The sequence below is a fragment of the Centroberyx gerrardi genome, chromosome 9 (assembly GCF_048128805.1).
Source record: "Centroberyx gerrardi isolate f3 chromosome 9, fCenGer3.hap1.cur.20231027, whole genome shotgun sequence".
Taxonomy (NCBI): Eukaryota; Metazoa; Chordata; class Actinopteri; order Beryciformes; family Berycidae; genus Centroberyx; species Centroberyx gerrardi.
In genome coordinates this window covers 25,229,834-25,255,197 of record NC_136005.1, presented here as the reverse complement: position 1 = coordinate 25,255,197, position 25,364 = coordinate 25,229,834, and the positions used below count along the sequence as shown (strand labels likewise).

Genomic DNA, 25,364 nt, shown 5'->3' with positions numbered 1-25,364 from the left:
GTCTAAAAGTGATGGTTTATGGACAACTTTGGTGCCAGGTTTGGATAGGAATTGGCAAATGCTAATAAAATCACTGAGATTAACATAGTGGAATGTAAGAATCAGAAATGAGAAAATATTAACTACATGGCCCATCCACATGGGCTCAACATCTATTGTAGGCCATGGCACAAAAGGGTTTGAGAACCTCTGTCTTTAACACGTTAAGTCAAAATATTTAACTATCTACCAGAATGACTTCTTCAACAAAATAGTCCAATCATGGTTCAATAGCCAAGCTTGCATGACTGATTTATATTAACATACATAATGCTGCCAGGACACAAATGTATTGGTTGGTCACAGGATAGATAGAAGCTCTAATAGGATAGTTTTACTTTCATTGTCTAAAGTGTCAGAGGGTAGCTATTTAGTAAACACATCAATGATTGAGTAGGAAGTTAGATTAAGCGGAAAAGGTCAGGTGTTCCTACCTGAACATTGCTGAATAATAAACAGCAGCTCGCATTCCGACACCTGATCAGTTTCAACCATTGCGTTAAACTATCAAATACGATATGATTTGTATTTGATAAGAGTTCAAAAAAAATCATGTCAATCCGGACAACAGTAAATAACAAAGGTATTAAAGACAAAATTGGCCAACTCACCACACAGCCCTAAAGTTACGCAGCAAGTTAATCAACTTGACTAATTAACTCCACCTGGCACCTGCCGTTGAGTCCGAAATGTCTTCGGTCTTCTTCTCAATTAAAATTCAGGAGCACTTGATATATTCACTCATACTGTTGGTTTATTGTTAGGGTCATATTTAACTGGACTACTCGGCCTCATAGTGACTTGTAAAGCGCCTGTGTCTTCTCATTGAAGTCCTCAAAGGTGCATGACTAGGCTAACACAGGTAAACTTCCTTGGAGGAGTACGTAACTTTATTGCTGGGGCGTGATTGGCTGTTGAATCTGTCAGTCACTCCATTTTTTACTCCTGTAACCACTAGCAACCAAACTCACAGTGAATGAGGGCGAGAGATAAAAAAATGAAAACATGAACAGGAGCTCAAGCTAGCACGATTTAAAGAACGGGTAAAACTTATATTTTCGTCTAATTGTACAACGTGTATATTGTATAAGAAGTACCCGCATTTCCAACTGGATTTAAGGTATCGTTAACTGGGAATAGTTATACCTTAGATGAAACTGACTTGACATCACCCACATAGAGTAAGACGCCTCTAACATGACTCTCTATTACATTACCATTAACGCTACTTCCCGTGATTTCGCTAAATTAGCTGTAGTGCCATAACATCTGCCCGAGTGCAAAAGTGGAGTGCAAAAGACGGTTGTAACGTCTCTGTAACGTTAGGTAGTTAGTATTAACGATAGCAAATAAGTATCACTAACTAGCAGTGATGTAGCTTTAGTGGGGGGAAAAGTGGGTAAACGGCGAGCATCATAAAGCGAACAACCATCAATGTCAGCAATAAAACATTAACTCGTACTTTTCCCCCTTTAATCCTCACAATCACTTAGTTACTTCTGTTTAATACTAGCTACTTGCTAGGATGTAGGCTATACAATACACCATGAAGATGTAAGTTGTGTCAGCCTACAAAGGTGGGTGAACTATTCCGCAAATAAAAAGGTTGGTAAACTGAATGTAGATGGGCTTCTCATCCACTACATCCCTAACAAGGCAATGTGAAAACGACTGCTGTTCAGTCATGGATACTTAACGTTAGCTACCACAAGATGTCGCCACATGCATTGATCATTTTTGTGGAATACTTGCAAGAGGCGCTGCACTGCTACAATGTGTAACCTTTGTATGGTTTGGCCTTACAGAAAATCCTGTAGACATTGCTCTGTGGATTGAAAAATGTGGACAGTTAAAAAAAATCTATATGCAGTGGACTGTTTTCTGTTGGAGTAATGTAGCACACAAATGGCACTATATTTTGTCGACAGAACTTAAATCCAGTCATCTTTTCTCCCCCTCAGCATTAGTTAGGCCATCCAGGAGCAGGGATGACCTCCAAGAGACCCAAGAGCACTGCCAGCAGTGCAGGCAGCAGAGCGAAAGGTAAAGGTCAGTGTCTGAACACTAATATAGTTTAAATGTGTATTAATAATTATAATTGCATACATCTTTATCTTTGAAAGATTCCTAACAGAGAGACATTGTGAATAAAATGATTAATTGGCTGTTAATTCCCACTTAGGCAAAAAGCAAGATTCACCCTCGTGTTTGGAAAGTCTTGCAGGGCCTGGTAAGTAGTAAGTCCTGGTAAGATAACATGTATGACTTGTTTTTATGATACTTGTTAATTTCCCCATCCTAAAGTGTGATGTAGGGGACTCTTGCTTGCTAGTCAACGTGTTTCAGTCTTTTTATCTGATAGCCATTTAGAGGGAATTCCGTACTGGCTTCAGTCATTTTATCACACACAGGTCAAATCACAAGAACAATGTTGACATAATTGTTGTCGATCATACTAATGTTGCTGTAGTTGTGGTGGTAGGTAGGAAAGATGGGAGAGTGAGAGAAGGGATGAAATGGCAGAAGGTGAACTGCAGGACTTGAGCTCATAATGTAGAGCACATGGTATGCACCTTAGTCCACTATGGTGTTGGAGCGGACCGGTCAAGAGCTGGCATGACATAAGCTGTATGAATTCACTGAAGTGTCGACCGCTGCCATCGAGCTTGTGTCCACTGATACCACTTCTCCACTGATTCCCATGAAATTCAATAAACCAGCAGCAACCTGAACTCTGCTCTCTGAATAGGCCGACAGTGAACTGTTAACACAAAGAGTCATGTGAAAACACTTAAGCTGAACTCACTGATCACTGTAAGGTTAACAACTGACAAACATAAACATAAACAAACAGCTATGTATATAGTTTTGGAATAGTATTAATGCACGTGACACTGATTATTACAATATGTACCATGAATTTAGAACATTAAGATTTATATCAGCTTGAAAAGGTGGGCAAACTCTATTTCACAAAAAAGCGGTTGGTAAACTGAATTTAGGTGGGTTTGTCTGCATCCTTGCATAGATGTAATTATGTACAAGTAAACAACAGCCATGATCAAGCAAGCATCTAGCGATCTGACTCACCACTGCTTCACCCACTGAGGATAAACTCAGTGAACTAATCTTATACAACAACAACAAAAAAACAGCTCCTGGCAATGACGTCTTCTGAATGACAGGTCCTGAGTATGCAGGACCTGAAGCAAACTTAAAATGTCTTAAATTATCTAAACTCAAGGTCTTGAAAGTCTTAGAAGGCCTAAATTCAGTTTCTTTGTTCTTCACAAATCAGCCCAGTCATTATATTACTTATATGAAGTTGTTTTCATTGTCACATTCATTTCATTTGAGAAATTTGTTTTATATTTCATTCTAACTGGCATGAAAAACATCTTAAATTTAACTTGATGACGTGTATTTGATTACCTCCATTTGTTTGATAGGGCAGTGTCCTCCTAAGGAAGGCTACATTCATTCAGATTGGCCTTGGATGCTATAGGAAAGCTAAGTCATAAGCACTGTTGCACACTAGAGTGGTGATGTAATGAGCGTGGCATAACCTAATCACTAGAGCTGTCTTTGAGGAGCGACAAAAAAACCATATGCATTCCTCTGATGTGAGCTTAGGTGTACTGTTGCATAGCCTTTGGACATGCACATGACTAGAGGTAAGCTATATCTCTGCTCATTTGTGGTTCCTCATTGTCAGGGCTTCCTTTATATTCAACATGCCAGCCCTGAAAACACGCTTTTGGTCAAATGCAGGTCAGACCAACAGTGTATCTTTTTACCTTAGATTAGGTCATCGGCTCCTGTGTGAGTTGATGGTAATGGTGTTAATGGAAGAATGAAGTGCATTTCCAGTGTACTAAAAACTCCTTTGAACCCTGTAGGACCCCACAAGTAATGTCTGCTGAGGATGAGTTGCCTATGGTGAAAATGTTCTATTGAAAAGGTAGGAGCTGAACTAATATCAAGCTATGTCACTTAGACCAGCCCAGTTTCTTGATCTAATAAAATGGAATGGTCTACAGTATCAAAGGCCACACTGAAATTCAAAAGAATTCAAATGGAACATTCCATTGTAAGTCTTAAATTAATTTTAATTCATTTTCCACAAAAGAAGGCTGTTGGTCACGTCGAGGAGAGCAGTCTCTGTGCCATGAAGTGCTTTAAAAACAAGATATTTTTTTTACTATTAAAGCAATTCAGTTGGGTTGAACCAACTTTTTTATAAAACCGTAGAAAAAATGGGTGTGTGGAGATGGGGTCAAGCCTTGATTTCTTCAGAAGAGGTATAACCACTGCGTGTTTAAAACTAAAAGAAAAATTCCAGTGGCCAGAGAGCTATTGGTAATAGATAAAATGTTCGCACTGACTAAATGTGATATTTCATTAATAAAGTCAGTAGGGGCAACATCTAGGGGACAGGTGGAGGATTTCATCTGATCTGGTCTCCTCCATAACCGGGGTGGAAATGGCTTCAAAGCAGCTCATCACAGTGAAATTGCGAACAGTGACAAGTCCCTGTAAAAGGATGAGCTCTAGTGTACCCTACTTTTTGGTGAAGAATATTAAAAATTCTCTACACTTCTCGGGAGAGGCTTCAATACAGTGACTAAAAGAGGGGTTGAAAACTGAATACATAACCCTCAAAAGAACGCTAGAGTTTTGACGGCTCTTTGAAATAAAGACACAGAAACAAGCCGCCCTTGCATCCTTACCCACTTTTTGATATTTAAGCATAGTCCTTCATAAGATTGTAGGACGCTTGCAGTTTATCAGCCTTCCCATTTAAATTCAGCTTTTATACATTCTCTCTTCACAGCGCAAGTGTTTTCATCTAGCCGCGGCAGGGGTTTCATTCTTGTTTTTTGATCTTGAAAGGAGGAATAGCGTCAAGAATACTCAAGCAAGTGCTATCAAAACGATCAACACGCTCCTCTGTATTGAGCAGAGGCGCTGGAGAAGTGTTGGAAGTTGTCAGAAAGTCATCTGAGAATTTGCTGGCAGACGTAGAGTTAAAATGCAGGGGAGGGTAGGCGCTCAGGCTGGGAGAAGGGAGGAGCACATTAAAATCAATAACCTTATGGTCAGATACACACATTTCTTTTGAGTGCAACATTAATTGGGGTGAATTCAAATGGCAGTACTAAGCCAAGGACATGTCATGTAAAATGAGTAGGTTATCTAATACATTGAACTAAATTAAAAGAATCAATAAGATTCATTGATTCAGACACAAGACCATTGGACAGGCAACAGATGTGGATGTTAAAATCCCCAAGTATCACAATTTTGGTGTTAAATTCTACCAAATCTTAACATTTAATGATGACATCACAACATGACAATAATCCCATTGACATCAATTGGAAAATCAACCAAGTTATTCTTAATTCCTGAGCAGGTTTCTCCAGGACATTGATGACATCAGTGACAGGGAATCTTATCAGCTGATGAGGCCGGTAGTACAGGCTGTAGTTCTCCACTGGTATCAACAGAGATGAAAACAAACAGACAGAGCTAAAATTGTGATGCAGTCTGGTAAAGTATAGAACTATAAATGCGTTGCAGTGTGTGGTCAGGAAATGTTAGTCTTGAGTGGTGTACGCCAGAGGAAATGAGCCCAGCAAGTCTAAAATACATCAGCGTCGTCTACATATGCAGTTTCTGAATTGTGTTCTAGAGGGTTATGGCACATTTCACCTCATCCTCTCATCATCTCTCAAGCAAATATTTCCCATGAATGCGAGTGCCACATTTGACACATTTCTCTATGAAATGAAGGGTGTGAGTTTCCACTACAATGATTTGGCATGGGGCCTCAGTGGTCGGAGTAGAAAAGGTTGACACACCCAGCTGGGAAGTGGTTACTTAAGCTGTACTTGAGCATTCCCAGCGTCCCCTCAGCAACCTTGTGGAAAGACTTTGAAGAGAGAGACCGCAAGTAGGATGAAAACTATCATTATGCAAAGCCCTGTTTACTGTAGTGTGCCCTGGACTGAGCTTGTGCTTAGATGTGAGGGATTCTCCATAGATTGTTTATTAAAAAAAAAAAAAAAGGCCTTTGTTGTGGTGGTGCAGTACTGTGGTTTTATATGGTAACAACACCGGTCAGATGTCCTAACTGAGCAGTTTAGGTCTTGGGTTCATGTATTATTGATTTTTCTCTCACACGCTGGTGTAATAAAAAAAAATCCAAAACAAAACAAAAAAAACACCAGTGTTCCCTCTATACACATTTGGACATTGCATGTAGGCTATTCACATGGATTGCATTTCAGCCTATGATATTGGAGGGTGGTCCGCCCTACAGGGAGGGGCAGTCGAAGGATCAGAGGCGATGTGTGTGTTTGATCCGAAAAGCAGGGGCGAGACTCTGTGTCACAGTCCGTAGGTTGGGTTGACTCCTAAGCCTATGCATTGTGTGAATATCCCTTGAAAAGCTAGGGTCCCATTTACATGAAGAGAAAATACAAGTTGGATTGCCCGCTCTGCTTAAAATCAAATAAAAAGCTGGGGCATCCTGGTTGCTTAGCAAGTTAGGGTGCGTACCATGTGCTCGTGATGTTGGGGGTTCAAATCCAGCTCATGGCCTCTGCCACATATCATGCCCTCTGTCTCCCATCTTTCTTGTCTGTCTCCACTGTGCACTGTTTAATAAGCAGAAATGTAATTAAATAAGGAAAAGAATAATAAGATGACTACTTTCTCTCTCACCAAGATCACCCTGATGACATCCTGCCCATGGTCCTGACGTCGGCCACCCAGGAGCTGTTTGCTTGCCGGGCTGACGAGGACCTCACAGGGGAGAACCCCTACAAGCTGCTGAGAAAAGACGACATCGTACAGGACATGAAGACAAGGGCCGCGGTGTCCGATTTCAGCCCTGTGAAGCAGATCGTGCTGGTGAGGCTGATCCGTTGTCATACAGATCACTCAGACAATACCCTCAAGCCATTGTGATGATGCACAGACCCCATGTTAAGATCTATGGGAACAGACAGCATATCCAGTTAGACCTCATTTCCCCCTTACTCCCTCACTCTCTGGTCTACATTAAATAGGCGCTGACCGACCACCCTTCTTACTTTTATGTATTCAGCCGCCACCTTCATGCACACTTTGCTATGAGCCCATAAAGCAGCGAGGGACCCATACAAACTCAACAATTCTAAGTAAGACCCAAAAGTCAACTTTTGTCCTGAGTCCTGGGAAAAGTTTCCCCGGCCTTGGCTGTGTCCCAACATGAGATTATGGCAAGGCACACTGGCTTTAGTGATGTGTGGGTGGTTGTTTGTCTTCCTCAGTATTCCTAAACTCCGCAACATCAGCCGTCTCCGCCTGTCGTAGCTCCAAACCTCAATCCCTCATCCACCGTCCCACTCACAGTAACACAGTGCCAAGTTTCCTCGTAGTCCCCTGAGTCAGTTCAAATACACTACACCGACTATATCTAAAGAAGTTATGTCATACAATTAAATCATTTTAAATACAAAGAAACTGAATGAGAATAAAGTTGAAAATGTTTAATAGCTGAATGCAGTTCGTCATCTATTTGGATCTGACCCTGTTATCTTTGTGTTGTCGGCAGGACTACCCAGAGGATGAGATTTTGCTGGTTTTTGACAGGGACTTCACCTACGGCCAGGCCTTCTACCTGGTTCTGACACCAGAAGCCAAGGACAGAATCCTCAAAGTAAGCCAAAGTGCAGCAGAGGGGTCATTTCTGTTCTGGTGACCAGATCCACTTCTGTTGTTCCCGACACCAGCTCCAGTACTTATTGTGGATTGAAAGGGAGTGCTTTTTTGGATACAAATGTCATGATATGTGAACTAATTTTACTAAAGTTTGGTGACACTGGCAAGTTCATATACATTTTCCTAGTTGTGGGGACACAGTAAAAAGATGTGTAACATTTTTTTATTCCAAAAATCCCTATTAATTTTGTCCCATTTGCCAATCCCCATCCAAGCTGAAGGCAATATTGCTGATTTCCATTCCCTCAAAAACTTAACCATCGAGTCAGAAATCCTATTAACTTTGTTGTGTTTCCTATTCCTATTCTGTTCATTGTTTCCATGTTCCACAGCCACCGGAGCCTGAGACATCTGAAGTGTCTGAAGTGTGTGAAGTCAGCAGGACCCCAGAACCAAAGCCATGGATATCTCTTGGCAGCGAGCAGGAGATAGAGGAGGAATCTGTCAATGCGTCTAGAGAAAACGTACTGGAACATATTTATTAATTGTTAGGCCATCTGTACTGATTAGACCAAAGGATCAAACGACCATCCCAGCAAGAAAGTCAACAATTCAGAGATTAGTTAATCAAAACTTTATTTATATGGCGCATCTCATACATAAGGAAACTCTCTTATGAATTCAGCTTTTTCCCATTCATCACCCTCTCTCCATTCTCTCGCCTTTCCCCATCAGCTGTGGTCCAAGTTCTCCAGGGTGTGGAGGAGTTTTGGGGCAGCGGTCCGTTTCTCCGACCGGAATACAGCAGATGCTAAGGACGGCTTCATGGAGTGCGCTTCGTACCAAGACGAGAGATTCAACATCAAGCAGATGGAGAGGGACTGCGGGATGCAGGCCGTTCCCGAGCTCCAGAGCTCCAGCGCTCAAACACAGTGGTACGCTCGTAAATGAGAACATATAAAATGGGTTTGTGTTTAGACATACAAGGGGAAAAAAAGTTCAATGTCACGATTGAAATCTCTTAAATGCATTTTACCCGTTTCAATGGTGAACATGTGTGTTCACCAATAACGTTCACCACATAAGTAAACATTCTTTTCTCCTTGATTTTTCATAGTACTTTCCGTCCATTTTACAGGAAGCATCGAAAGAATATGTACATGCAGTACGAGCCAAGAGAGTTCAGGGAGGAAGAAAAAGAGAGCATCCTCCAGTCTGAGAGTCTGAAGAATTTCATCAGCTCAGCGACCCCCAGGTAAAAAGGAACATTTCAGTGATTGATGGAGTCTCGTCTTTGCTTCCTAGGGGGAATATTTTAATGTATGGGGTGACTGAAAGCCAATCCAAACTCATGCATTACCGCAGCAGCCTCAAGGGACTCGCACTCATCTATTATTAAAGCTTGAGCTGTAGCAAGATATTCACTAGGAACTTAAGGACACTGACCTACACCATTCACCTTCCCAGCCCGCTAGATTTTGTGTTGCTGTAACTGTCTTGTCTGCCCGGATTCTGGACGTAAAACGAAAGTTTCAGTGGTATATACTTTGTAATGTAATCTCACATACTCCCATCCTATCACTTTTTTTGTATTCCTTTGTGTGCAGGTTAGAGATAAGATAAGAGAACATCATGTGCATCCAAAAACTTTGCACAGCAGCTGGGGAGAAACAGGATGGAGGAAACAGAAAAAGTCTGCACACTGTTATGAAAAAAAAACTCTTCTTCTTGTGTTTTATTGCAGGGTTTTGCAGGCCCTTCAGCAGAATGAGATTATGGATGTGTTCTTTGACGACTGGGCGGCCCTGAAGACACGATCTGAGGACGATGGCGTTGAGGGGATGACCAGTGGTCTGCGGGTATATCAGGCCTTCACAGACCAGCAGTACTGCAAGCAGAAGAAAATCAGCAGCATCAACTGGCACCCCACCATTAACGGTAAGGTGCAACATCTCTACTCTGCTCGGAGCAGATTTATCCTGCAAATTTGAACATTTGAAACTTTCTCGCACCAGAAACACCAACTAAAATACATTCTAACACATCCCCAATAATTTCAGATAATCACCAGCGGTAATATTTGTTTTCTCTCAGCTCTCAGTGAAAAGTGGTATTATTTGTATTGTAAGCGTAAGTGGTATTATCTGTTCTCTCCTCTTGGAGACTCCTCTTGGACTATGTTTTCAATCTGGAAGCGAGTGACGTCAATATAGATACCTGGGGCAGACAATATTGGCGGTTGACTGCTCACCAACATGGGGAGGGTGCAGTATGAATGATAAAAATGTTTGACTAAAGTGAATTAAGTGTGTATGGTAGGATTTGGTTTTGAAATGATGTTGACAAGGCAATGTTGATGGACGATGTTGGCAATAATTGCATTCCATTATATTTTGTCATTACACTCTTGGGCCTTGTAATCCCACACTGTTACAGACAAGTATCACATTTTCAAATCCCCATCCACTGTAAAAGCATTTTCTCCCATCTCTATTGCTTCAAAATGTTTGCTGAGCTGTCATCAACCATTATGGGAATGCCAGTGTGGATGTATGTTATTCAAACTAGGGATCAGAGTTGATCCACCAATTTCAAAGGGCCTTTCAAAAACATGAGATATCTGAGATCTGTTTTGCTGCTTCTGTGCAGTTGTAACATTGTGTGATGTGTTGTTGACTGTGGTAGGTGTGATAGCAGTGGCCATGACAGAGAAAGTGTCCTTGGAGGAGAGGTTCAACCAGTCCACTAAGTTTCTCCTCAACCCCCCTCTCATTCTCTTCTGGAGCTTCTCCGACCCCGCCAACCCCCAGGTACGGCAAATCTCTAGTAAAGGTGAGCGCTCCACTGAATGGTATACAGTGAAACTCGCAAATGGCTTTTATCGACCCAGTTCAACCTGCTTATGCCAACTCTGCAAAGCTGAGACTGGAAAAGGCCATCTCTCTCTCTCTCTCTCTCTCTCTCTCTCTCTCTCTCTCTCTCTCTCTCTCTCTGTGTCTCTCTCTCTCTCTCTCTCTCTCTCTCTCTCTCTAAATCCTCACTGACAGCTTACAAGCAATTTCTCTCTCTTCTCACATCAGACCTTTTTGAGACAAGCTTTCATAAGGCATGGCTCGAAGGATTTGCTTTGTGCTGTCATTCAAGACCATTGTTTGCTTTGGCAAAATTGGAGAGGCTCTATTGATTTGACCCAGGCACTCAATCAATAAAAATGACCTGCTAAATCACTCAAAAGTAATGTGAGTTGTGCATGACGCACGCCCTCACTGGTGCATGTATCATGGTTGGGTTTCACCGTCTACTGAGGCAATGATAAAAATAGCAGTAGGTACTGAGTAGAGGAAACTAGAGACATTATAGGTAAAAAAGTATTTATTTAGTTTAGGGATTAAAGTGCTGTAGTTCAGTTTTTGCAGCTAACGTTAACAACTCCAGCAGATTTCAGCATGACACTGAAAAATGTCCGCTTTGTAATACAGCCCTGCTACTGTCAGGTCTTTTTTTCCCCTTATGCCTGAAATGGAATCGTCCTGTATGTGCTTGGTTTTGCGGATTAAAAGCCAAACTCTGTATGGAAAGACTAGAATAAATAAATACTTGGGATGGCAAGCACCCAATACATGAAAGTTTCCACTTTGAAATGTAATATCTCTGCCCTGGGTATGTGGGTTTTCTGTGTTGTTTGCAGTTGCTGCTGGAGTGCCCAGACGACGTTTTTGCCTTTGAGTTCTGCCCCTCTGATCCAAATATTATCGTTGGCGGCTGCATGAATGGCCAGGTGCTGACTTTGATTCTGTCTGTATCCCTGCCTGCTCGGCTGCTTCTCTGTGTTTCAGTGCCTTCTACCTCTCAGCGCTGTTGTACCACATTACTTTCTCCGTAATCTGTTTCCTTTCCCATGCCCCTCTCCTTGTTTTCATTTCGAGGGAATCTGATAAGAAGAGAAATAAATATCCTTCACCGAATAGGCCTTCATATCCTCTACCGTTCCCCTCTATTGTTTCCGCTCTCATTCTACTTTTATCAACATTTGGACAGATGGATTTGAGTGCTTTTTATGGCAGGAAGCGTGTTTTGCGCCCGGCCGAGATGTTGATCTCCAGTAATTGGCTTTGTGTTGCTGTTGTCTCAGGTTGTGTTATGGGACATTTCTGCCCACGTCACGCGTTTGCAGGGATCACGGCCCGGCGGCGGAAAGAACATCTCCATCAACACCGACGCGTTCGTAAGTACCCAATATACTCTCCTTGATCTGTTTAAATCCCTCTGATGTGCACAGTTGATATAAGAGTGCATGATATATCAATGTTGGTGTATTCCACGTGGTATCAGTTGTATTCAACTGTATTTCTTTGCCTGGTGATGATGTCACTTTGGTTTGTTCAAATATTGGGTCCTCAGTTTATTAAAGACTTCTGGATATTTGCTGTAAAGACAGGCCGTCCTCTCCAAAGGTGCTGTATGACAGGGAGAGATGATGATACGTTGGCTCCATGGCTCGCTGGTCTCTCTCCTCATCCTCAGCCTTTCATTAGATGGGAATGCCGGGGCCTGATGGTCCTTTTCAAGCCAGCCACAGCTGTCGCAACTAGTTCCACAAACCTACTAATGCCAGGACTGCTTCTCTCCTGCTTTGCAGAGCAAGATTGTATTACATCTGCAAACCAATGAGTACGTTTGCATGCAGCCTAATAATATATTAAATATATATTTTTTATTCTAAATCAGTAGACCTCATACAAACACTTGTAAACACTGTAACCCCCTTCTACCCTAATACACCAATATTTCCATGGAATATGTGCTTTGGTATACTGTGGAGTAAGAAAGGAAAGGTAGGGGAGAGAGAGAGGGAGTGACACGTGACAAAGACCATGGTCCAGATTCAAACCCACAACATTGCAAGTACATGAAATGCACCTTAGCCCGTCGAGACATCCAGACACCACATAATAAACCATTTCTGTCCCACAAAGCCTGACATCTTCCACCCGGCTGCTGTATTTAAACAGACTCATATGCCCCCATCATCCAGCCCTCGTTTGCTTTGTGTGTGTTTTTATTACCTCTACAGCAGAACAGCTGTCTCCATCCCTCCACTCCCTCCTACCTTCTCTCTCTCTCTCTCTTTACCCCCTCCCTCCCTCCTTCCATTCTCTCCGTCCCTATTTACTCGTCATTCTCCAGAGTCAACAGCATCAGCCCACACACTCCAGCTGTTACACAAGTCCATCTCCCCCCATAGGCCGTCTCCCGGTAGATAACACACAGGCAAATCAGATCGCTGCTCCCCCCACGTGTTTGCAGTGCAAACAGTGGCGGTTATATCTGCTAAAAGCCATTATTTCGACGTTGAGTGCTGTGAAAGGTGCGCCCCGCCAGCACCTGTTGCTAGCTTATCAGATAAATGAGGAATTGAAATCCTCCTGTGTAGATTTGTGTTCTGTTCCCACCATTTTACATGATAACTTCAAACAACAGGTGCACCGCACGACCCAGCTAGTAGAAGATGTATGTAGGCCCATATTTAGCAGAGACACTTTAATTCACTTTACACGTTTTAAGCCAGTGATGCTGGCTTTAATGAAAAGCAGGCACAGCTACAGTGGAGGTCAAAGTGCAAACTGGTGTCACATGAAGCTCTTCAGGCTTTCAGCAAGATGACACGGTTTGGAAAATGTTGAGCTGTTATTTTCCCTTACTGCAGGTGATAGTGTGTACTATTGCAATAGTTGTACAGTAAAGCTACTACTACTAGTTTGCTCTTTGATTTTTCATCCCACATGGCAGCAGCAGTACCATGCATGTGGTCATGAAGAAATAATTTGGGATTCATTCTGTTCCCGTTTCAAGGTTAAAGGAACGGTCTGCAGCCAGTTGTATGGACTTTTGCGCTGCAGTATAAATATTTGGTTTTACTTACTATATTTGAATAAGCTGCAGTGCTAGTGCAGGATAGATGGTTACCATTGTATGACGCCTTTCCATTCGGATTGAATTGTCAGACTTCACCATACACGCTGTACCATTCAGTACTGTACCCTTTGTGTCTGCCCTCCCGTCAGGACTTTGAAGAGAAGAGAGAGAATGAGACCCCTGTGGTGCGCTACTGTGCCGTCTCCGCCGTAGAGAGCAGCCACAAAGCACTAATTACTGACGTCCAATGGCTGCCGCAAACCTTCGAGGTACAGGGTGGGGTGAAGGGCAGAGGGGGCGGAGGGGGCCAACAGCCATAAGCCTGAGCTCTGTTAGGAGACCAAAAAGGCAGAACACTGATTACTTAGTGAGTGAGTTATTCCTGGCATGTTAGCACCGTTGCCACACTCAACACATTTTCTATCAGGAGTACATATGATGGGAGCTAGAACTCGCCATAGTGTTTATCAGTGTTTTATCAGCCTATCGCCATTATAAAAAAGATAATGAATAGGCGTATTTTGTGTGTGACTACTTAACTCCCAGCAAAACATTCTTCAATGTCTTCTTGACCTCAGGTTTGTTTTATCATATCTAATGTAAACACTTGTCCAAAGCCTCCAACATACCAGGTCAACTCAACTCAACACATAGCAGATGCTTTTAAGCCTTCACACCTAAATTACACACTGATAGTGGAACACTTAAGCTAAAAGGGTCAGGTCCCTTATCGCCCTAATGATTTCTCCATCTAATTTTGGAATAATGACTCCGGGGTTTGTAATCCAATCGAGCTTGAAAGCCACTTGACTGTCAGCAGTTGGATCTAACAGCATGAGAGGCGGCAGTGGGCACATGAGAGTAGTCAGAGCAGAGAGGAGGCTGTTAAGGTGAGAATGCAAGGGCAACGTTTTGAGGCTATGCTGATAAGCGATACAGCATTCAAAAGGAATGCACATTGGCAAGTAGAGAAAATATGGATAACAGTGGGCCACAGAGTACAAAAGTGTAATGAAAAAATACAATTGGTCATAACTTTGGGGAGAATTAACTCCATCGCCTTAAAAGATTGCCCATGTATCATGGCCTCAAGAAGAGTTTATTTTGAGGGGGGGCAGACTGTATATATTGGATGAGACCTATGTTTAAGTAGCATGCCATAAACACACAATATGGCTGTTATAGTCATATAATATTATTGTTTTTCAGCCTACTTGTGTGTTTTGACCTCATTGTGAGACACATGCACATGTTGCAACCATTGAGAATAGCTACAAACAGCAGGATTGACCAGGATTTATATGACCACAACCCTGCTTTGGGGTAAATTTTTTGTCTCCTAATAGTTGCCCAGCACAAACAAATTTTTCAATTTTCTGTGAATCTAAACATCTGTTTAGTGTTTTTATTGGCCTGATGTGATGTCTGCTACATTGACACTTCGACGTTTGGCTTATAACCAACTCCAAAGAAGTGCAACTATAACTGAACAAAGGTCTGATACGGCCTAATGAATTCTTACAGGCCAAAACACATAAGTTACCGAATGTTCTCAAAATGTCCTCGTTCATATGATATAACAATGAAGGCATTATAAGTCTGAGTTTCTCAATGACGCTTGTCCCCCGTCTCTATACTGTTATAAATCAAGTGGTAGTGAAAACCACTGACAGTCATCTGGATAAGTAAAACCAAGCAATCATCAAAGTGCCCCGGGGGAAACCTTAAGCTCCCATATATCTACACAGGGGCCTTGTTCACCTCTATCAGCTCTTGGCAATGCTAAACCTAGACGCAGACATTTGTTGATCTTGTAACTCTCTCTCTCTCTGATTAGGTGACCAAGATGGGTGTACCAGTGGAGAGCAAGAATAATATATGTGTTCAGGTTGTCACCTGCTCCCCTGACTGGTAAGGCTTATAAAAAAAAAAGCATTGAACTGATGAAGTGCTGTCAGCTCACAGGGAATATAACCGAGTGATGTATGGGAGATTTTGACTTATGAAGTACATGTACGCCTGTGTGTTTATATGCCTGCTCCTCCACCTATGCGAATGTTATGGTTGGCAGCTCCATAAACGGCCAGGTGTAGAGTACCTGTCTGTCTCTCTGTCACTACCTCTGTCTTTCTGTCTGTCTGTCTTTCCCCCTGTTTCTGTCCCCTCCCCCTGTTCTCTCTTTGTGTCTCTCTCTGCCCCTTTGTCACATTTATGAACGTTTGGGGGTTGTGGAATGCAGTATCGTCAGTGGGAGAAGGTCTGACTGCTTGTATTTAAATGTCAATTGTACTTGAGTGGGCTGTTGGCACTGTAGATATTGGTATATTCCGTTCTGTTATTGGTACTGGTGTGTGTGCATGTGTGTGTGGGTGTGGGAGCTTTAAGGTTATGTTAGGTATTTATTCCTCTGTTCGTTGTGAGATGTCTCATTAAAGAACATGAAAAGTCAAAGTCTCTGTGCTGCTTTGCTATCTAACTCTGTCTGTCTGTCTGTCTCTCTCTCTCTCTCTGTCTCTCTCTCTTTATCTGAAGCTCCTTGATGTTCTGGGACATCCGTTCTCCGATGACGGCGGGCCAACCGACATCAGACCGGAAGCAGAATGTGGATAAGAAGTCCCAGGGGAAACCCTACGGTATCCCCGACACCTTCAAACACCTGGACCGGACCTGGAAACCACTGTTCAGGGTGGGGAACAATATGAAACACATGATTTGAGGTGAAAAATGAAGCTGCATTCACATTGTGGTGGTATGAGGTAGACGGCAAAACGGATATTAAATTGGCGAACGATGGTCAACTCCCCCAATGCTGGCAGAAAGTGCCTTTACCTGCCATGGTGAATTTAAACCTGATGTTGAAATATCTAGGAAAAATGGATGTACACATACATTTGTGCACCTGCTCATCTTGTCTCGTATTTGAATGAAGATAAAGTAGTGAATAGGCTAGAGCTGTCTGCTTCTAACTGACCATTTTCTAGTCCTTAAAAACTTTTCCAGAAGAAAAAGATATACCATTCGGCTGAGCAATTCCAATTCCCTGCTTGGCTTCCTTTTCATTTAGAATGGGAAAAAAAATGTATAATTTCTGCCAAATAGAACTTCTTAAACATTTTCTAATTAAATTAAATGAGTAGTTACACAATTTAACAGATGAGTTTTTAGGAATAGTTGAACCTCTTGTTAATCAAAATCACCTTGGCGACAACTGTTATCCAGCGATGCGGACCTGTATGGCTTTTGTAGGCCACAATGTGAATGCAGCATTACTTGCAACTTTAAGTGCTCCATGTATGTATGTTTGTATGTATGTAAGTATGTATTATTTTGAAATGTATTCAGTTGTTATTTTGCCTTGATTTGGCAGCGAACCAGACCCACACACATCCGTAGACTGTTTCAGACAAATGGGGCTCAGTGAATGCTGTCGATCCTCTTACACTTCTTACACCAATTCACACACCTTAGTCTGTCAAGTGATTGAGGGTAGACAATGATTTTTTTGAGTAACGATGTTTTGCGTCTGTCAGCTCTTCAGATGTTAAAAGGCTTCTTCTCCTCCGTCACGCGTCAGGTTGCCCTGCCAATGATCGAAACCAGCGGGGAATACAGCCCTTTGAAGTTCAGCCTGGAAGACTACACCTGTGACAGCCATACAGGCAGCCACGCAGGTGAGGGGTTTTACCCTCGTGTTTATCTGTCTGCCTGCTCCCCCCTCCCTCCCTGTTTTCCTTCAGGCAGTCTGTCTTTCTGCTTTTTTCTGTTTATTTGTCTTTCTATCAACCTGTACATTTCCAGCCCTGACCCTCCCACCCCACCCTGCTCCCCCTTTCCGGTGATGAATTCAAGGCAGACAACCACTAATACAAAATGTAAAATATATATACAGTATAATTCCGATATAAAGTTGATTTAAGTTTTATTTTCTTGAAAACACTCTATTTTCATCAAATATATGTCAGTTGGAAACTACTCACTGCAAAGTTTAATTTAAATGTATACAATAAAGAGCCAGAAATAGTAATTTTGAAAAAGTGGGTAAACCATGGTATAAGTAAAACAGTTGATGAACTGAGTTTAGGTGGGTTTCTTTGATTTTCTTTTTTCCCTTACATTTTAATTTATCTTGTAAAGCACTTTGTAACTCTGTTTTGATATTGCTATTATGTTATTATTACCCTCCACTACATCCCCCCCCCCTTTTCTTCCCCCCTTTACTCCTCAAAGAAACACAGGTGAGTGGGAAGCTGAATGTTTGTGAAGGCAGGCCAGCAAAGAAATCAAATTACATCTGGAATCCTTCTGTGTTAAAACCCTCTGGAGGAACATAACAGAGATGTGAGCGAGTGAGACCCGAGACTCCTCATAATGGACATTTCAAACACGACTGTCTCCTGTCTGATGGTTCTCGGAAGCATGTGTGTGTGTGCGTGTCTGTGTGTCTGTGTGTTTGTGTGCGGGAGTGCTTGCGGCAGAGTTTTTATCCAGTGTCTGTTCTCCTCGGTATTGAATTCGTGGATTCTGCTTTGGATCGGTGAGCACAGTGATCAGCGGTGCATGTCTCACTCGCCCCTCAGGTCTTCTCTCTCTCTCTCTCTCTCTCTCTCTCTCTCTCTCTCTCTGTCTTTCTCTCTCTCTCTCTCCTCCCGCCCCACTCATCCCTCTCTCCTCTCCGCTCCGGTTTCATAGCACTTTATTAAGCAATACCTCCCAGACAAGGCCCGCATAGTGGCGGAGCATTAGCCTTGTTGACTGTCAGCTCTTTGCAATATGCAGCTCGGGCTCCTGCAGGGCCAGAAGATGTTCCTGTGTGTCTCGGCTGGTCAAGAAGAGACCTGTCTTTGTCCGGCCCAAGGTCTGCCTCCGTAAACACGGCTTCGGCGGCCGGCGGTTATGGAACTAATACGCTCACTTACCGAGGCAATAAATCTGCCGCATTTTTCAGCAGCCTCAGGCCAGTCTGTTATTAGGTTTTAATGAATCCCTTTGTGATTAATACTTTGGTGCGACTTAAGATGTTTTACTCATATTGATAGACGCTACTCCTCCCCGTCTGCCTCTGAGCACCGTATTCAGCGCTGCAGCTTGTGCTTTGTGTGGTCTCTGATGCACACTGCTGGATTCACTCGCAGTTATAGTGGTAGCCATTGTAGAAGTCTCCCACCCTCCGAGATTTTCCAAACCCAAGATATTCCAAGCAATCCCTCTTGGGGATCGAGCAACAGTATGTTTGTAAAAAAAAAAAAGAAGTGGGACAATGTCTACGTCTGTAGCGGGGCTAATATCGTCTGTCTCCCCTCTCGTTGAATGCCACGTATCTTTACACACATCTTAACCAGGGGAAAGTGGCTGTAGGAGGTGTGCGACGGGGTAATGTGATCTGACCTTCAATAGCTAATCTAACAGAGTCGGGGTGGGACGCGGTCGGGAACGGCCCGCTGATAAGGGGGTGTGAACAGATTGTCCCGTGCTGTCCCTGACAGACAGTCGGGCTTTTGTGATGGAAAAGGCCACTTCCCTCACCGCCAAACCCTGCTCCCCCCCACCCTCCGCCCACCCATCTCCCTTCTCCCTTACTATCCCCCCCTCCTCTCCACACCCCTCACCCCACCTCCGCCTCTTCTCCCTTACTCTCCCCTTCCCCTCCTGTCCCCCTCTTGCCAACCCGTTCACCTCTGCCCTACCCCTCCCCTCTTCCTCCTCTCCCTCCTCCCCCTCCTCCTCCTCCTCCTGTCTTGCCACTCACGGTCAGATTACAGGACTGACCGCAGCCACAGCACGCTCCCGTTTTTCTCTCATTTCATTACTTTGCTTTTTTGGTATTAGATGCTTTCTAAGTTCCTTATTGTCTTACTTTTCCGATAAGCATTTTCCAAAGTCTTCATTTCTTGCTTTTGTGTTGAATTTTCATGTATTTTAGTTTGAGAAATCACAGCAGTATTAACACTCACTCTTTGCAGGCACTCTTTGTCCTAGGTGGTACAGGGTAAATGTTACATAACCCCTGGTGTTTGAAATGGTTTTCTAAACATTTTAAAGCCCATGCATCACAGCCTTAAATGAAAAAGTATTTGTTAAACCGTTTCTCTCATGTCCCCCTCCCTCCCTGTGTCCCCTGACAGACGGAGTCCACCTGCATGACGTGAGGTCAGAGGTCACCCCGCGGTACAGCCAGCTCAGAGTGCCCTCAGCCAAAGCAGTCAAATCTCTGGAAGACGTCAACACCAAGCTCTACATTGGAACTGAGGTAAACATTCCCCCCAATAAGATCAGGTTTTTAAAGCAACATTTTGCTTCGGTACAACATTTTCCTACGTTAGCGCGCTTCAATACGACCTTTGTTAGTCACCACCCTCTGACATTACCTGCCCCGGGGAGAACATTTTCACCATAAACATACAGGTTTTTTCAGCTTGATGTTTTTGATAATTGAAAACAGACAACGTGACATCTTGGGAAAAATTAGGCCAGAACCCACAAAAATATTATCTCTGTCAATCCTCTTTAGTTTGTATATGTGTCAGAATCATGACTTTCAGACTACTGGAAATAAAAATATATCATTACTGTTTACTGGGATTGGGTTTACTGCATTTGTGGTGTTCCAATGCTCTGGGGTTTAAATGTGAATGTAAGCTGAAACTATAAATACTGTACCAAAGTGAAATATCACTTAAAGGTTATGATACTTTTTTTTTTTTTTTTTACATTTTAGCAGACAGTTTCTCAGCTGAAATATCTCGCACTGGAAAATGTGTCTTTCAGCAAGGAGTGATGGAGCTGCACTAGACCAGTACATCTGCAACACCACGTCTATAAATAACACTAAGGAGGAATACACGACGTGTGCAAGGTTTATTGCGGGTTTCCTTCGTAACATTTTCCATCATTTGTCATGTTTTTACTGCTGACAGGATGGGGAGATTGTTTACACTGACTGGAAGTTGGAGAAGGACAACGACTCTGGACGGATATACAGTGAGTATTCTGCAGTACCATTAGCAATGTTGCTTAAAGGCTTGACATATGGGCAACAATTTGGGTCAATGTAGATTGTCAATTTAGCCAGTTGCCAACATAATTTTGATACCTTAATGAAACAATAAAGATATTTCCTTCAACAAGAATGAGAATCGTCAAATGAGACAGAATCAGTGTGAATAACCTGGAGGCAATATGACATTAAACTGCAAAAATTGCCCATCTATCAACAGTACATTGCCTTAAAATGTTTCCATGTGAAGACTGTGTACTACGGAAGAATTCCTGTTTGTGTGACACTTTTTTTCCTTCATAATTTCCTTACCCCAGGATGTTTTCTGAGGAGACTCCAACAATACCTGTAGTGTTGAACATTGTCTGTTCAATTACGGTCTGTTTGAGCAGCAGATAATTTGAGGTTGCCCACAAAAGTGCTGCAGCCTAGAGACAAAACAAACCATTGACACTGAATAGATTTCATCACAACATCAATAGCCTCCTAATTATTAAACTCCGTTTTTTTTTTCTATTTTTATAACCATTATTATGTCAACTCCCTCATCTTGGTTTGGCAGGCCAGTTGCATTTGATTACCCTTATAAATTGCCTCTCTTTTTTGGTGGTAGGTGATTTACAGGGACATAGAACATAAATTGCTCCTGCATTGCTCTCCACAGCATGTTTAGTGTTCAGTTAATGAATAATGAAGGAAAAACAGCTATAAGCATTAAAGGGAAATTAAGTTATTATACGTACTCCCTGTGAACCAACAAGTTATTTGGCCAGCACTCTAAATGTTATTACAGTGGGGAGATTGGTGCACAAACATGGCACCAACTTTGATTAAAGCACTGATTAAGCTTGCAGGCACAGACACATACATGCACACACACACAATCTTTCTCTCGTTCTCTGTCTCCTTTGCCTCTGACTTATTACCCATAAACTTTGTGCAGTTTTCGTCTTCTGGAGGTTAACTATCACTGCTGGGGCTCTGTGGCAGCAGATTTCTGTCAAACACAACATGGTACCCTACTCTCTTTCTCAGTCTGTCTGTCTGTCTGTCTGTCTGTCTGTCCTCACTCTCAGGTGCCAAGCCTTTGCATTGTTTCTGCACCCATGACTGGTGGGTGAATACGGTGCAGCGCTCGCCCTTCTTCAAAGACATTATTTTGACAGTTGGGGGCTGGAAGTTCGCCATCTGGAAGGAGGACGTCATGGTAACAACATGCATTGCTTCAACTACAGTAGCTCTCAGCAAAAAAAAAAAAAAAACGAAACTGATTCTAACTTGATTTGATTTCTCAGGATTAACATTCAAAGTTATTCTAGACCCGATTTCATTCGGTGATCATGTACAAGATGATGCGTAAGGTGAAACTGATAACGCGCAAGATTGACTGCAATTCAAATCCCTTGACTCTATCCTGCGTCATCCAGCAAGGCCCCATCCTGCAGTCGGCGTGCTCTGAGCAGCTGTGCACCGTGGGATACTGGTCCCAGTCCCGGCCGGCTGTGTTCTTCATCGGCAAGGAGGACGGCAACATCGAGGTGTGGGACCTGCTGGAAAAGACCCACGAACCCTTGCAGGTCCACAGCATCACCACCGCCAGGATCACCTGCATGAAACCCTGGATCTTCTCCCGTGAGTTCTCCAATCACACATGAAACTACGTTCACCTACATGACAATTAGTGCGTTCAGAGATATGAAGCTCATTTACTGCTTTTATGTTTTTTTTTTCTACAGACAAGCTGCACTTCCTGGCCGTGTCTGATGACCTTGGAATGCTCCACATTCTTGAAATCCCATGGACACTCCACAGCGGCTCCAGTAATGAGGTAAGACAGTCCAACCTCCTCCTGTATATTCACCTGAAAGGAGAGTATGATTTTTCTGTTTTCTTTGCAAAAACAATAACATACTCTTCATCAAGGTTGAGGGAGTGAGGTATAGTCACATTTTATGGATGTAAACAACTTCTGCGTTTACTCTCTGCCTCAGAGTCTCTTTCTGTTTTTACTGCATTGATGTTTTGATTAAAACAGTTCATCTAGTCCAAGCAAAATGATTTATGGTTATCGGCATGATGGTCCCATGGTCTCCAAACTTCCGCAGGGTTGTCAAAGAAACTTTGCTGTTTTGTCACTCTCGACCTCATTTAATTATGTATATACCTTACCTTGGGACTGCTAACCAATACCCTTCTCCTCTCTCTGTGTGCAGAGGCTGAATGTGAGGAAATACTTTGAGGCAGAGGTGGACAGGCTGCTGTATTTTTCCAAGAGGGAGGACATATGGGCCCAACAGAAGAGGGAGATGGACGCCGAGGAGCTCAAGAAGAAAACGGTGAGATGTTTATTCTGATTCTTAGCAGTAGCCTTAGAGCCAGAGAAGTGGGTTTGTTGATGGAGGGTTGCAGGTTTGAATCTAAGCAGGTGAAGTGAATGACGGTTGCTTCTCTCCACCATCAAAAACTGCCATTAATGTGCCCTTGAGCAAGACTCTGTATCCTCTGCCCCGCCCTAACCCCACTTTGAGAACCACTAGTATAGGTGAGCACTCCTCTGATAACAGTGAGACTCGCAAATGGCTTTTATCGACCCAGTTAGAAATGCTTACACCAATTCTGCAAAGTTGAGACTGTAAAAGCTGGGAAAGGCCGTCTCTCTCTCTCTCTCTCTCTCTCTCTCTTTCTCTTTCTCTCTCCCTCTCTCATGTTTAATTCATCCAGATGGTTATTTGATCCTGGGCACCGGGGAGAGTGTGGTTATTGACAGCCAGTGCCTGGCAGTCTGTCAGATTGTTGGCTTTCAGCTGACTATAGGAGCTGCATCTCTTAGTGGAAGCTCTCAAACCTTTCGTATATGTGATGCTCTCCAGCCTCCTATACTCTCATGTGGTAGTAGTATAGGAGGGGGGTAACTGCTGAGATATAATACTGTTACGCCATCTGTTATGTATGCTTTAGTGGGAATGAATGCTGGTGGTTGGTTGTTGAACTGAATGGAAATAGATTTCTGCATAGTGTGTGGTTCCGTATTTGGTGAATTAGTGTATCTTGGGATGGGATGGGTTGGGATTGAAAATGCTCATCAAATCTCAGTATAAACAACTGAATAAATCCTGACACAGAGAAGTTCATTGTAAACTACTCATCCAAATGATTATCTTTAATCTTACACTAGCCAAGAGAATGGATAGTGATTATGAACACAGCATCAGTTTTGTTTTGCTGCAGTAATCCCACCATTGTTTCCATGTTTGTGGTTATTTTCTCATTTCTTCCACATGCTCTTGTGTCGAAATGGTGGAAGAAACCAAAGTGCACTTATCTTTAAATACAACTGCAGACATTCATTTTAGTTACATCTCGTTCCCATCCTTCGTTTGTCAGCTGAAGACGCGAACACCCCAATTAACTTGAAGGTCAAATACTTTACGAGGACAAGTCGCCTCAGGAATTTCAAACAAACAATGCCGTATGATTACTGTTTTCCTGTGTGTGTCAATGTGTGCGTCTGCATGCCTGTGTGTGCCCTTTGTGTGTTTCTCTGTATATTTGTTTGGATTTGTCTCATCTCGCCGTGATTAGAGTGAAATTTTAAGTCATTACGGGAAACTATCATTAAACAAACCCTCACTTAACCACTCCATCCGCAAGTTGATTATTTCTCAGACACGTTGCCAGGGAAACTAACGTCTTGTGAATGGTGTGAAAGGTGTGGCGGAACCAAAAGTTTCCTATCAAAAAGCATTTCCCTTGCGGTGAGAGGAAACGATATGGCAATAGTGGTCCAAATGTTTATATTGTGCATTTTGCTAATGAAATATCAAGATACTGAAATTCAGAGGTGAGCAAATCTGTCTGAAACATCCTTAGTCCTTGAAGATTTATAACATTGTGTGATCCAGGTTGGACTTTATCATTCCTGCTTGAACGAGGGGGAAATATCAGATCTTGGGAGATGAGGAGTTAAAAAGTCCTGTTCTCTGGCTCTGTGTGACTCCAGCTTCACTCTGGGTTTTGTCCCCAGGACCTCGTCCCGCCGGTGAAAACCCTGGAGCAGATCGACGAGGAGGACAGGAAGCAATACGAGCAGTACCTGACGCTGGAGAAGGCCGTCCTGAAGGGCGCCGACCTGCTGCCAGCCACTGACAACACACAAGACATGTGATCGCATACACACACACACATACAAACTGCATTTGAAATATGAAAAGTGTTAATAAAAACAGCTTTCAAAACATTGACAAACCCTTCCTGTTTCTGTTTTGAGAACTTGATTTTGCCATTGACATGCAGACAGTCCTTGGGTGAGAGATTCAGGGTCACCGATGGATTTTGCTCGTCCACACATCAAAGATCTAGTTACTGGGTAATGCCATCCATTCGCCCCCTGTTCACCACTGATCCCCTAGGCTCCAGGTAATGAAATACATTTTGGAATGGCTCAAGGACCTAAACTTGGCAGGAAATCATTTCACAGTTCTTTAATTTCATGACTCCTATCTGTTTTGTTCTGTAACTGTTGTAGAAAAGTACTACATAAATAAGGATTTTAATATGGCTCATCTGTCATATGAAATATTAATCGGCCCATGGCCCGCCTGCTATTGATTAACACTATCGATCTGCACTGCAGCAGCATTCTGTGAAACATCCCTACGCTGGCACAGAGAGGTCAAAATCTCCAATAAACAAGGGATGAAGTTAG

At 42.8% G+C, this 25,364-nt stretch overlaps 1 protein-coding gene across 1 annotated transcript; it reads left to right on the top strand.

Annotated features, from left to right (window-relative positions):
- Positions 1-2,027: 2,027 nt before the first annotated feature.
- On the top strand, positions 2,028-24,824 carry dnai3 (dynein axonemal intermediate chain 3). The gene is made up of 21 exons (XM_071917308.2): positions 2,028-2,082; positions 6,773-6,957; positions 7,643-7,747; positions 8,142-8,273; positions 8,485-8,684; positions 8,888-9,004; positions 9,494-9,687; positions 10,435-10,559; positions 11,438-11,527; positions 11,882-11,974; positions 13,815-13,934; positions 15,503-15,576; positions 16,198-16,351; positions 17,240-17,336; positions 19,788-19,912; positions 20,580-20,643; positions 21,736-21,866; positions 22,087-22,291; positions 22,396-22,487; positions 22,873-22,995; positions 24,684-24,824. Exons 1-21 carry the CDS (start codon positions 2,028-2,030, stop codon positions 24,822-24,824), a joined length of 2,622 nt encoding a protein of 873 aa, XP_071773409.2.
- The last annotated feature ends 540 nt before the right edge of the window (positions 24,825-25,364 follow it).